Source organism: Hyperoodon ampullatus (genome assembly GCF_949752795.1).
Source record: "Hyperoodon ampullatus genome assembly, chromosome: 2".
Lineage (NCBI taxonomy): Eukaryota > Metazoa > Chordata > Mammalia > Artiodactyla > Ziphiidae > Hyperoodon > Hyperoodon ampullatus.
In genome coordinates, this window is record NC_136915.1 from 110,396,066 (window position 1) to 110,409,244 (window position 13,179).

At 42.0% G+C, this 13,179-nt stretch overlaps 1 protein-coding gene across 2 annotated transcripts in view; it reads left to right on the forward strand.

The window, feature by feature from the left end:
• Positions 1-4,005: 4,005 nt before the first annotated feature.
• PIP5K1A (phosphatidylinositol-4-phosphate 5-kinase type 1 alpha) overlaps positions 4,006-13,179 on the forward strand; it is a gene marked incomplete at both ends in the record, with an annotated part of 35,274 nt that continues 26,100 nt past the window's right edge. Inside the window, 2 exons of one of the 2 annotated variants that reach the window (XM_079697298.1) lie at positions 4,006-4,087; positions 12,943-12,981. In XM_079697298.1, the coding sequence (XP_079553424.1) occupies positions 4,006-4,087; positions 12,943-12,981 (121 nt within the window). The remainder of the gene's footprint in view (positions 4,088-12,942; positions 12,982-13,179) is intronic. The other variant, XM_079697299.1, reaches the window with a different exon arrangement.

Genomic DNA, 13,179 nt, shown 5'->3' on the forward strand with positions numbered 1-13,179 from the left:
AGCTTGCCGACTCTTAGTTGCGGTATGCATGTGGGATCTAGTTCCCTGACCAGGGATCAAACCCGGGCCCCCTGCATTGGGAACGTGGACTCAACCACTGCGCCACCAGTGAAGTCCCTAGGTGATAATTATTCACATGGCACTCAAGGTCCTTCATAATTTAGCCTCTCCCTGCCTGTCATAACCTCAACTCCTACCACATCATCCTATTCTAGCATCATTTCCCTGACACCAATTCACTGTCATGCCTCCATGGTTTTCCTTCTCCTTAAAATCTCTTTCCTTTCTTGTCTATCTGGAAAAATTCCAATTCTATAGGACAATGGAGTCTTCTCAACACCCATTCCTCTCTTCCCAGTCACAGCTCCTATAACCCTTGGGATCATGCCTCCTAAATCCTCGGAGATAGTTCCAATCTCAAATAGTTTGTGGTATTATCAAGAATGTATCGGTACTTCCCTGGTGGTCCTGTGGCTAAGTCTCCACGCTCCCAATGCAGGGGGCCCGGGGTTCGATCCCTGGTCAGTGAACTAGATCCCACACATCGCAACTAAGAGCCCACACGCGGCAACGAAGATCCTGCATACCGCAACTAAGACCTGAGGCAGCCAAATGAAATATAAATAAATAAATATTTAAAAAAAGAATGTATCAAAATAATGCCATTCACAGCAACATGGATGGACCTAGAGATTGTCATATAGAGTGAAGTCAGAAAAAGAAAGACAAATATGGTATAATATCACTTATATGTGGAATCTAGAAAAATGGTACAGATGAACTTATTTGCAAAGCAGAAATAGAGTCACAGATGTAGCAAACAAACTTATGGTTACCAAGGAGGGAAGGAGGGAGGTGGGATGAATTGGGATTGACATATATACACTACTATACATAAAATAGATAACTAATGAGAACCTATGTATAGCACAGGGAACTCTACTCAGTGTTCTGTGGTGACCTAAATGGGAAGGAAATCTAAAAAAGAGTGGATATATGTATGTGTATAACCGATTCACTTTGCTGTACAGCAGAAACTAACACAACATTGTAAAGCAAATATACTCCAATAAAAATTAATTTAAAAAAAGAGTGTATCGGGCTTCCCTGGTGGTGCAGTGGTTGAGAGTCTGCCTGCCGATGCAGGGGACACGGGTTCGTGCCCCGGTCCGGGAAGATCCCACATGCCGCGGAGCAGCTAGGCCCGTGAGCCATGGCCGCTGAGCCTGCGCGTCCGGAGCCTGTGCTCCGCAACAGGAGAGGCCACAACAGTGAGAGGCCTGCGTACCGCAAAAAAAACAAAAAAAAAACAAAAGAGTGTATCAACTTCTCTTCCCATTTTTTATTCTGAAAATATGGTTTTCAAAACACAGCATTTGTGCATACTCTGTGATGGCACCTATTATGTTTTATTCTGATCATTTCTGTGTCTGTCTTTGTCATTAGTCTGATCTTTTTGAGACCAGGGACTTTATCTTCATCTGTGTATACCAGGAATTCCCATAGTGCCTAGGATGTAGTTGAGGCTAAATAATGCTAATTCAATGAATGAATGAAATAATGACTAATTGAGTGAATAAGATACCCATCCTCTTATTTTGCCTCTATGTTGACCTAGCCACTCCATTTTGACGTTAGGAACTGTCCTAAGACATGAAGGTCACTTTAGTAAGGCTGTGTGTGTTTGTGTGTGTCTGTGTATACACTATTTCCTTCAAGTCTGTATGTGTGGCTCTATTTTGAGATCACCAGATTGCCACCTCCCTTTCTAAAGGATATATTGGTGAACTCCCTTTTGCATTTCCTTGGGGACGCCAAGCCAATGTATCCTGTTCTGCCCCTGCTTCCACACCCTGCCACGTCACCCCAGTACTGCTATGCCAGGAATGTTACTGGGGAAGAGTGGCTGTATGACTCAGAGGCCACCCCAGGATTGACTGGGGGTGCAGGCAAAGACAAGGTTTTGGGGAAAATATGGAAAACACCCCTAGCCCCACTTTTTGAATTTTGCCTTCATCCATTCATATATTCAGGAGCGTGAACTTGGCACCTGCTCTGTGCCAGGCACTATTCTAGATGTCTGAGATATAAAAATGGATAAGGTGTAATCTTTGCCCTGGAATGTTCACAGTCTTGTGAGGGAGACGAACAAGCAAACAGACTGACATAATACAAGGTGGTAGGAGTAATAGTAGCTATTTTCTGGTACGTAAAGGAGAAACAAAAACCCCTAAGAAGCTACAAAACAGGGGTCTCTTCTTTCAGGAGGGCTGAAATCTAATTCATAGATCAAATCCGAGGGAGAAGATCACCCTGTTGACTTACCGCCTTGGTAAGTCAGGGTTTTATTGGTCTATTTCCAATTTTAAAATCAGAATCATAAAATACTTCAATGTTACACAATCCCACTGCTACGGAATTATAAGTGGTAATACAAGCATTTGAAGTTGGTCTACCTTCAGTACCTAAAGGAAGATGAATAACCCAGCAGGTGGCGGCAGGGAAACAATTATTTTAGATCTTGATGACACAGGGGGTAGAAGGCAGAGGTAAATGCTTGGAGATATTTTCTGGACATTCAGGTCCTATGTTCCCTTTCGAAGACCCAGAAGACATCCAGATAGAGGATAACCAGGCCCATGTTGGGGGCTGCAATACCTAGGATTTTTCCTCCATTCCTCTTCGTTTATTCATTCCACGAATAATTATTGAGCCCCTACTATGTACAGACTTACGTCATGGGGGGAGCTGGAGATACAAGGGTGAAACACAGTCCTTGCTCTCTAGCAGCTTACAGTCTGTTCAGAGAGATAGTCAGGTGTTCATATCCCCATCAGGGTTCATAATCTCCAGGGTATTTTGTTAAAATTGAGCGGGGTTAGTACGAAGACTAGACTAGAATGGGGAATTTCTCTGAGTCTCCATGCCCTTTGGAGCATAGGTAACTGAGAGAGGCTAAGGGCTTGGATCACAGGAAGATTGTGTTAGGTTTCTGATCGCCTTCCGTGGCCCTTTTGGACAGGTCTTTATTCCTGTCCATTTATCAAATAAATGGACATTATTCGTTCATTTATCAAATATTTACTCGACTCAATCACTGTGCCCAGTATTGCGTTTGAGGCAAAGTGTAGATCTGTTTCGAATGTCATTCAGAGGAAGGCAAGAGCATGTTAAACTAAATGGTAAACAAGGCAGCAAAGCCGGAAGAATACTTGGTGGAATGTGATGTTTTGTGATATTCGACTGTTTAACGTCTTTGACTTGACACCGGCGCTTCTATCGGGAGTTCTTCCTGGGCTGTGAACTGCAAGGGTCAGCCCCGCGTACTCTGATCCCCTGCTCAGACTTCGCAACCTAGTCCCTTCAAGGAGTTGAACGTAGATGGACTCACCGAGGCACCGTAGACGTGGGCGCGCCGTCTTCGACCCTTGGATTTCTTAGGGCGCGAGGGACCCGCGTCATGTGACCAGGAGCAGCCTCTTGATTGGCTTGATTTCTCTGGGGACCTCCCTCCTCCCCCCATTGGATGGGATGGGCCGCGGAGGAGAAGGTTGGGCGCATGCGCGATGCCTGGATTGCTTTGGCCGTCAGGAGTGGAGCGGTGGGGTTGGGCGATAAACAGGCTGTGGCTAGGGAGGAGGGGGAGGGGACATTCGCTCCGCTGGGAATTCTCACTGCCCACCCTGTTCTTTTAGGTGTGGTTTGGTCCGGACGCGGGGTCCCGGCAGCTGGTTTGAGCTTCCTCTGTTGTGAAAGGGGAAAGTAGCTCCCGCGGAAAGCGGTTAAAGTTGCGGAGAGGGTGCGAGACGAGAGTTCTCCCCCATGCCCGCCGAATGGTGCGGCCCTGAGTTGGTCCCGGAGCCGGCGCGACGTATCTGAGAGAGGGGGCGGGGAGGTGGCCCGCAGAACGCGGGTTCTGTGAAGAGACGTGGGAAAGATCCGACTCCGAGAAGAGGAAGAGGATTGAAAGGGAGCGAGGCCGCTGAGGGGGAGGGGGCTGCTAAGATGGCGTCGGCCTCCTCTGGGTCGTCGGCGGTCGGGTTTTCATCCGCGGATTCCGGGGTCCCTCCCTGCACCTCGTCTTCAGGTAATCAGGGCGGAGCGTGGGCTTGGGGCTGTTGACAGCTGTGCAATGGGGAAAGAGCGAGACCCAGGAAGGGCACCTGTAATTGGGGATGTCCGAGTCGTTGCCGGTAAGGAGGACAGAGGACTAGGCTTTCCTACCTTTCTGAACTGGCAGGTGGAGTGTGAGCAAAGGATGGGTTTGACTGAGAAAAGGGAAGCTGTCAGGAACATTGGCTGGCTTCGAGGAGACCGGGTTGAGGGCTTTGAAGGCGTAGGGTCAGGAAGGGATGGAGATTGACGGTGGGGGTAGGAAGGCAATAGAAAGGGAACCGAAGGGAGTAGAGAAAAGTAGAGTAAATGGAGGCTTCGTAAGTAGGGAGGAATTACGTAGTGTGAGAGGCAGGTAGAATCCAAGTTGATTGCGGGATTAATTGGATGAAACTGTGGAAGAGAAGCCATGGGACTTAAAAGGTATGGAAGAGTATGGGACGCTTTCCATTGCTGGGGAGTTAGGGAATTGTGGATTTTGTTGGGGGTGGGAGTTTTTGGAGCCGTCTTTTTAGTCAGAGCCTTCCCCTAATGCGTCATTCCTTCTCACTTCGTGCCCCCCGCCCCCAAACACGCGTGCGCTCGCACAGATACACGTACACATTTTATCAAACATCCTCCTTTGGAGACTCCCATCTCTAGACTGCCCAACTTTGGGAAGGAATGGGAGGTTTTTAAGAAAACCTGAGGAATGTGGAAAATCAGGGTTAAAAGACCCTGAAAACAGATGGAAAAGGCGGAACGGTGGCGTCTCGAGTTGCAGTAAAGGTTGAGGGAGGTGATTCTGGGCATTAGGCCTGCGAAGGATGGGGTGGGGGTGGTTCTCAGTGCTGTGGCGAATATTGCATAATAGGAAATGGACTGGAGGAATGATTAGGCACGACACTGGCACTTGGAGAAGGGAGCCAGGGAATATAGCTCAAAGTGGTTAGAAACTATTGAAGATTGAGGAGGGCTGAGGAGCCCACAAGAAAAGCAACAGATTGTGTGTAGGAGGGAAAATGTGTGGTGTTGGGGTTTGTGTGTGTGGGGGGGGGTAGTTTGAGTCAGAAACTGTTCTAGAGCTTCCATCAGAAATGTCTGGGGTTCCACAGTGACTGTTGCCTCTACACTGTGAACAGGAGAGGCTGCCACATGATGGATGCTTTACCTGAGACATTGACATTTCCTTAGGCCTGGGATTGCATCCTTCCCATTTTGAGTTGACTAAATAGAGGGTTCCACCTTTCATATGTCAGTTCAGATGAGCAAACACTTGGTCACAAATATCTTTTTCCAAACTGCAGTTTTATTTATGTACATCTATTTTTAGTTTCTTGAGAGGTGATTTTTACCTTTCCTATAAAGGATCAGCAGGCCAGAACAACTCATGTTGCATTCTAAATGTGAAGGAGCATAAAGTTAAAATGACAGTGTTTTTAAAACAGTAGCTCCTCAATTTAAAGCCTCTTCTCCCCCTCCCCCAGTGCTGAAAGAAGAATGATTGTGTACAGTCATTAAATAGACTTAACTATCAAATCAGGTATTAGAAACCAGGTTGATCTTTTTTTAAAAATTTATTTATTTTTTATTTTCGGCTGCCTTGGGTCTTTGTTGCTGCGCGCGGGCTTTCTCTAGTTGCGGCGAGCGGGGGCTACTCTTCGTTGCAGTGCCCGGGCTTCTCATTGCGGTGGCTTCTCTTGTTGCGGAGCACAGGCTCTAGGTGCACGGGCTTTGGTAGTTGTGGCTCATGGGCTCTAGAGCGCAGGCTCAGTAGTTGTGGCACACGGGCTTAGTTGCTCCGCGTCATGTGGGATCTTCCTGGACCAGGGCTCGAACCCGTGTCCCCTGCATTGGCAGGCGGATTCTTAATCACTGCGCCACCAGGGAAGTCCTACTATCTATTTTAGATGTCACTATTTGATATTTTTGTATGTTTTTATATTTTCTGCCAGATCCGAGGACTAGCAGGATGTAATTCAGATTGAATAAATGTTTTTTGCTATTGTGTTTTCACCAGAAAATCAAATATTAGATTTTAGTGGACTTTACAGCTCCTTGGCTCTACTGTGTTCATATGTGAAGTCAAGATATAAAAATGACTAAAAATAAATAGCTTAGATTCCTTTTTTTTACTTTTATTTCTTAACACCCTCCTTTTCTGCTTCTTTGGCAAATACTGAAATGGATTAAGAAATTAAGAAAAATTCTCAAATATTTCTGAAAACATGGGATTATCGTGTGCAGATATGCAGTGTTGACTTTTTGGTGTATCTGCATGTTCACTTAGGTTTTGGCTTACTGAATTTAATTTAATAGAATATTTCATTTCAAGGCTATGTTTTTGAAGAGGATAAGATGTTTGATTCTGATGCAAAAAAGGCTACTGAGAATGTGTTTTATTTGTGATTGGAGGGGTGTGGTGCTCTGTCGGGATGGTACCAGGGGAATTAAGACATTGGCAGGAATAAACAATGGTTTATGATTTCCTAAATTGTTAAAGGCTAGCTTTGTAGAAATTCAAGGTAGGACTGTGTGTGTTTGTGTTTTAATCATCCTAAAACCAAGTTACTTTCCTTAGGTGTTTAGCTGAACTCAAATATTGGTGAAACTGAAATCCTAAAGGCAAGATTCTCTGGCAGTGTTGAAAGTGGATACAAAATAAGAATGTCAGGAGTCAGGGACAGATTGATGTTTTAGATAAGTCACTCATAACCTTTGAAGGCTCAAAATCTTTTGGCATTCAAATTAGGAAGGACAGGTAATTTAGAACAGTTGTTCCCTGCCAGTATTAAACCCCTGTCTATATTATTTCACCTTTAAGCGAGAGCTGGTCTTTTAAGCTTTCGACAAGTGAAATACAGAAGGTAGAGCAAAGCATTCACTCTGAGAGATATGTGAGAGATGTCTGAGAGATCTTTTCCCATTGGAGTAATTACCATGTTTGGATTTGTGGGAGGGAGGCAATTATAAATGAATATCGGTTTACAGCAGCCATTATCATGTGCTTGTTCTTAAACTTTGGTTAAGAAAAGGTGATGCAGTTTGCTGTCAGCTGTTTCATGTGTTAAAGGAAATGTATTCCCTGGCTTCCTTTCCCTCCTATCCTCATTATTTGGACAGTGGCACCACTTAAAAAATAAAATCAGCCCTGATAAGGTGCTGTTGACAGTGCGACCATCTGTCACACCAGTGTAAGAGAGCCCCCTGTCTGCAGTTTGACTAGTCCATCAAGAGTTTGAAATTCAGCCACTGAGTCCCCTTTTTGCCACCAGGAAGGGTAAAGAGTAAAGAGTTTCTGTTTTGGAGACTTGATTTGAAGTTAGTGGAGGAATTAAAAAGTAAAGTTAGAGTGTTGAGGTGTCCTTTGCTCCCCTGAAATAAGAGCTGTGTGATAAAATCATGTGTGACTCCCCTAAGAAAAAGCACTTGAAACCTTAGAAGGTCATGAACCTATAGCTCCTTTTGCTTCAGACCAGAACGTTTCTGAAATTGTCACACATCACCAAATGATTTTATCATGAGCACAAATGATTTGGAGGTAACTTTTGCAGCTCCTTTTCTGACTTGCCCTTAACTACTGAGAGAGACCCTGGAAGACACAGGAGAGAAGATTTTTGCTTGGAACTTTTGTAGTAGAGCCAGTCTTATCAGTCCTTGATTCTGGTGGCTTTGTTCTTCTCAGCAGAGCTCCACCAGTAAATGTATGCTGTAATCTGATAACTCCAAATGGTAGGGGTTTTTTGTCTGTGTTCTTTGGTACAGTGTAGGCCATTTGCAGACTGATCTCTTTCCCTTCAATTCTTCCCTACTAGTGAAAAATAAAGCAACTTAAGCCACTTTATTGGAGTGAGAAACTGAAATTTGGAAAGGTAAAGCTAGAACAGAATGCCATGTAGGCAGAATATCACCAGGTTTCATTTTGATTGGTATTTTATAAGTAGTGAGAGATTTTTCTTTTTGCTTTCTCTGTAGAGGGTTTACAGCCACTTACCCCCTCCTTTTTTCTTTTGTCCCCTTGGTAGATTCTGCTGGAAAACTGACATTAGAATGTCATTGTTTTTAATTATCCATTTATTTCTGCCATGGCTGCTCAAGCCCACTGTCAGGTATAATTATATAGACTTATTAGGTATCCAGTATCTGATATTAATTGGTAATGTGTACTTATAAGTTAGCTTTGAATATCAAAATACATATTATGTTTTGTTTCTTAATTTCTGTGTGCTGTTCTGGTTTGATATAAAACTGTTTTGATTAATAACTTTGCTTAAATACGTGCTAGCTACTAGCTGTTAAATATTTTATCAGTCTATTTTTCTTTGATAATAAATAATGGAAAATATAGCCTGTGAAGTGAACAGCGATAACACCAGGCCAAATTCAGAACTGGGGAGAAGGAAAGTGTGTGGGGGGGTATTTTGTCCTTTAAACTGGATATTTTCTTTCCTAGAATTTTGGGATATTCTTACTTGACATGAAGAAAGCAAAAAGACCAGAGTTGTCAGTTTCTTCTATCTTCTTTTTACTGGGTGTATCCTCTTGATCAAGGATACAAGTATGCTTCAGGAAGTATGCTGTTTCTGATAGCTCGGCAGAGAGAATTGCTGTTTCTGATAACTCGGCAGAGAGAATTTCTGTTTCTCTGTGTTCCAAACCCCAGCCCATCACTCAGTCTCACAGAGGGAGTGTTTGGACTGATGGTGTTTCCTAGAGGAAACCCCTTCCTAGTTCATTTCCCCTGTTGCGCTTCACTTCTTCACCCTTTCCTATCAAAAGAGAACATTGTTTAGTTTGTACATATGTGTTGGTTCTGTTTCATCCATATCTCCTATGAGCTTCTGTTGTTTCTTTTACTGTTGTTTTGTTTGAAGTGAACTTTTTTCCCTCAACCCCTCCATCTTTTTAAACTTTGTTACTGATCATTTTTCTTTCTCCTCCTGTGAAATTAGTCTGTTTGTTTTTAATGGCTGTATACAATATGTATTAATTTTTAAATATCTGATTCCCAAAAAGTCACCTTATTGTTGGAGTCTGAAGAAGACTGGAAAAAAGAGAGAGAAGGGCAGATTCCTTGTAGGGAGTTCCATATATCTTATTATTTGCCTTGTGTACTAAACTGAGCAATATGGAGTTAACCAAGAATAAGCACTATCCCAAATGATCAGTAATGTTGATGGGGAGTGGGCAAAGGGAAGTTACAGGAAGAGAATGGGAAGAGGTTTTTTTTTTTTTTTTAATTTTAGGGATGTATAAATAGCTTAGAGTATATTAGCTTTTCTATGCACAGTGTAGGTAAACATTCCTGGTAAACTCCAAGTTGCCATTGACAAGAACCTGTACAAAAGAGATGGCAGAGAAGTAACTTGGCCATATCTCTTATTTTCTTGCATTAGTGTCTGGGAGGTGATTGAAGTGCATTGTTGAGGTAATTTATGCTCATTATGATATCATTTAAGTTACTTTCTCGGCTCAGATATGTACATTCTAAGCCAGCAATATCCACTGCTTTTTTTCAAGGTAGATAGAACCATGTTTGGAAATAGAATTGGGAGGTGGTGATCTGCCAGAAATCTCAACTGCTTCTTGGCTGTGGGTTGGCTTATCCAGGAGACTCAGGTCTTTTAAAGAAGGACTCAGATTTTTTTCACAAATTTCAACCAAAATTTTACTGCTCAGAGATACATATTTGAGGCCTGAGAACCATGAAATTTGGCTTATAGAACTAGAAGCAAAAATTTACCACTAGGGCTTCCCTGATAGCGCAGTGGTTAAGAATTGCCTGCCAGTGCAGGGGACATGGGTTCTAGCCCTGGTCCGGGAAGATCCCACATGCCACGGAGCAACTAAGCCCGTGCGCCACAACTACTGAGCCTGCGCTCTAGAGCCCGTGAGCCCCAACTACTGAGCCTGCGTGCCACAACTACGGAAGCCTGTGCACCTAGAGCCCGTGCTCTGCAACAAGCACTGCAATGCGAAGCCCACGCACCACAATGAAGAGTAGCCCCCACTCACCACAACTAGAGAAAGCCCGCACGCAGCAACGAAGACCCAATGCAGCCAAAAATAAATAAATTAAAAAAAAATTATCACTAGAGGGAAGTGTAGAGATATTTTAATTTAACCCTCTCATTTTCCAAATTAGGAAAGTGAGATTCAAAGACATTGTTAATAGTGGCAAAGACTTTGCATAAAGTCTGTATGTTGTCAAGATGGGTCTTAGTAAATTTGCGGCTTGTTCTTTGCTACTTAGTTGGCTCTTAGCTGAGCCAGGTTGGCTCTCAGCTGACCCCAGGACTGGTAGATCAAACTGCCTTTGAGCTTTTGCTTCTATGAGCACCCTTGCCTTTCTCATTTTTTCTAGAAGATCCTTAGGAAAAATTGACACCTGCTAGGAAACAAAATTTAGCTCTTCTCTAAGATGTGGCTTGGTTTTCTTAATTGGCTTGGTTTAGTTCTTATTGAGGGCATAGTAATAGTTCCTTTTTTTTTTTTTTCCTTTTAACACTATCTCTTAGAGCTTTGTGCTCAGCAGTACTTCCCATTAGGTAGGCTGACACTTCAGACATATTTGTGAGTATTTTCATTTAAATAACATATTATGCCTCCTACATGCAGTGGTATAATTAAAATTCAGTATTTCAAGTTAAAGAGGACCAGAGAGCTTGTTTGAGATAGTCCAGCAAACAACTGGGCTGATGACTTTTGTTTTGTGCAAATTTTTGCTTTTGCTCTTTTTTTTTTTCTTTTGAAATCTCTGGCTCTCAATATTATCAACCAGGAGACCCTGCTTCCGAAAAGTCTGCTTGTCTCTTTCTGCTTTATATAGGAATTATTGACACATTTTTATAGTAGTATTGGTAGGTCTCTGGAATTGCTTCTCTATGACCCGTTCAGGCAAAACTCATCTGAGCAATGCACATCCGGCCAACTTCTAGCCTCCCGAAATTATATGAGTACTTCAAACATTGCAGTCAGTCACAGACTGCCTCTTAGTTTCTCATCTGGTAGATGATGTCATCTCATCTCCAACGGAAATGCTTCTGCTCTGAAAGCACTGGGAGAGGCTCTGGTATTGAAGCCAACTCTGTTTTGTTCCACACACTGAGAGCAGGGTGGGGGAGGGGAACAACAACTCATTTTGGAGCTATTTACTGTCTGAAAATATCTTTGTTTCAATTATCTCCTCTTTTAAGGCCTTGGGTACCTTTTTCATCAAAAACACAATTTAGGGTGGGGCCAAGGACCAAAATGGAGTGCTTCCTTGAGACCAGTACGGAGTTACTCAGAAAAATTTTCTGTGACACGGTATGATGATTCAACTTTGTATTTTAGCAGGAATTGATTGGGTTGTTTCCACTCAGGCACTTGACTTGGCTAGTTCAGCTGTTGTGAAGTTATTTTAGTAACATTAAAGATTTCTCAGCTAATTTTCATAATTTTGAGGCGAGATCTTTATTTTTCAAGTATCCAGGAGATCTGCTGAAATTAGGTATACCTGTTTTATAGGAGAAAAGTGATATTCTGAAGGATATGAAAGGTAAATTCTTCAGAGAGAACCTCTTGTCATATGTGCTGATACATGTTTGCTTCAGATTGTATAGGCATCTCAAAGTAATAATTAATAAAGAATGGGAAGGAGTGTGTAGGAGTCATGCTTATTTGTAGCTTGGAATTCTCAGCAGCTTTCTAGACATCTTTTCACATTTTTCCTCTATCTCTGCAGCAGCATAATATGTTGTAATGAGCTTGAGTTAATGTGTGGGGAGGGGATTGATGGTGGTCTGTATGTGTGGGACTGTTGAGCACTAGTTTACTGGGAAAAATGGTTATAAAACAGAGAAAGATAATAAAGCCATCCCTGTGTATCTCTTTCCTTTAATTGTTAAATTATCTAATTATTTGTTACAGAAAATTTATATAGATAAGGAAAAATAGAAACTTAAACTTAGAATATCAACTTAATCCCACTATCCAGTATAGTCGTATTTTAACATTCTGGTATATAATCTTTTGGACCTTTTCTATGTGTATAAATACATGTGACTTTATAGGTAAGTGTTTTAGAAAAATATTGCATTATGTAATTTTCTACCTTTTTCCATTCAACAATTTATTGTGACATCCTATCCATAAAAATAATGGATTTTATCCTACACATAAAAATAATGGTTGTATACTAGTCCATTTTATGACTGCACTACAACTTATGTCACCTATATTGTTCATTTAGATTCTTTCCCATTATATCTACCCAATTATAGTTATTATGTACAATGCTACAATAAATATCTTTGTATATATGTCTTTGTCCACTTGACTAATTATTTCCTTAGGATAAATTCCCACTTCTGGGACAAATGGTACATATTTGTTTTTAAGGCTTTTTGCTAGATATTACCAAATTGCCCTCACAAGTGGAAGATGGTCAAATAAAATGTATACACAGTCTTTTTTAAAAGGATAGAAGCCTGCATGCAAGGAGCTTTATACCTGAAATTTTTTTGCCAATCTGAAATCACTCCAGTGTGAAATTGTTTGGGTTACAAGTTTTGTGATCACTCCTGGAATTTTTCTTTTTTCTTTTTTTTTTTTTCCGTGGAATTTTTCTGCCTGAGCTTCTCCTTCTGTCTCTTTTTTTTTGACATTTACCTAGAACTGCAGAAAATCATCTAACATTTCACAGTATGGTACTGGGGGTCATCAGGTCAGGTCCTGTTCATAATTTTAAACTTTAGTGTTGTTGTGTGTTTTGTTTGTTTGTTTGTGTTTTTTTTAATGTGTTTAGTCTGCTGTTAAGCAGGTAGAACCCCAGAAGTAAGTGATAATTTTCTGTTTTTCCTCATTTAGGTTTCAACTTTCTGTGCTGTGGGGTCAACCGTAAGAGAGGTAGAACTGATGTGTATTTGTGCTGAAGAAGCATGAGCTCCTTGCAGTTACTAGCAGCCAACTCCTCTTCCCCATAACAATTGCAGACTTTTTTTTAGTAGTAGCGCATGGCCTTCTGAGAAGGCTGTGGATGTCTTGCAAGCATTATTTCACTTTAGCTCCCATTTCCCTCTGTCCTCTCCAAAAAATATGCTGTCT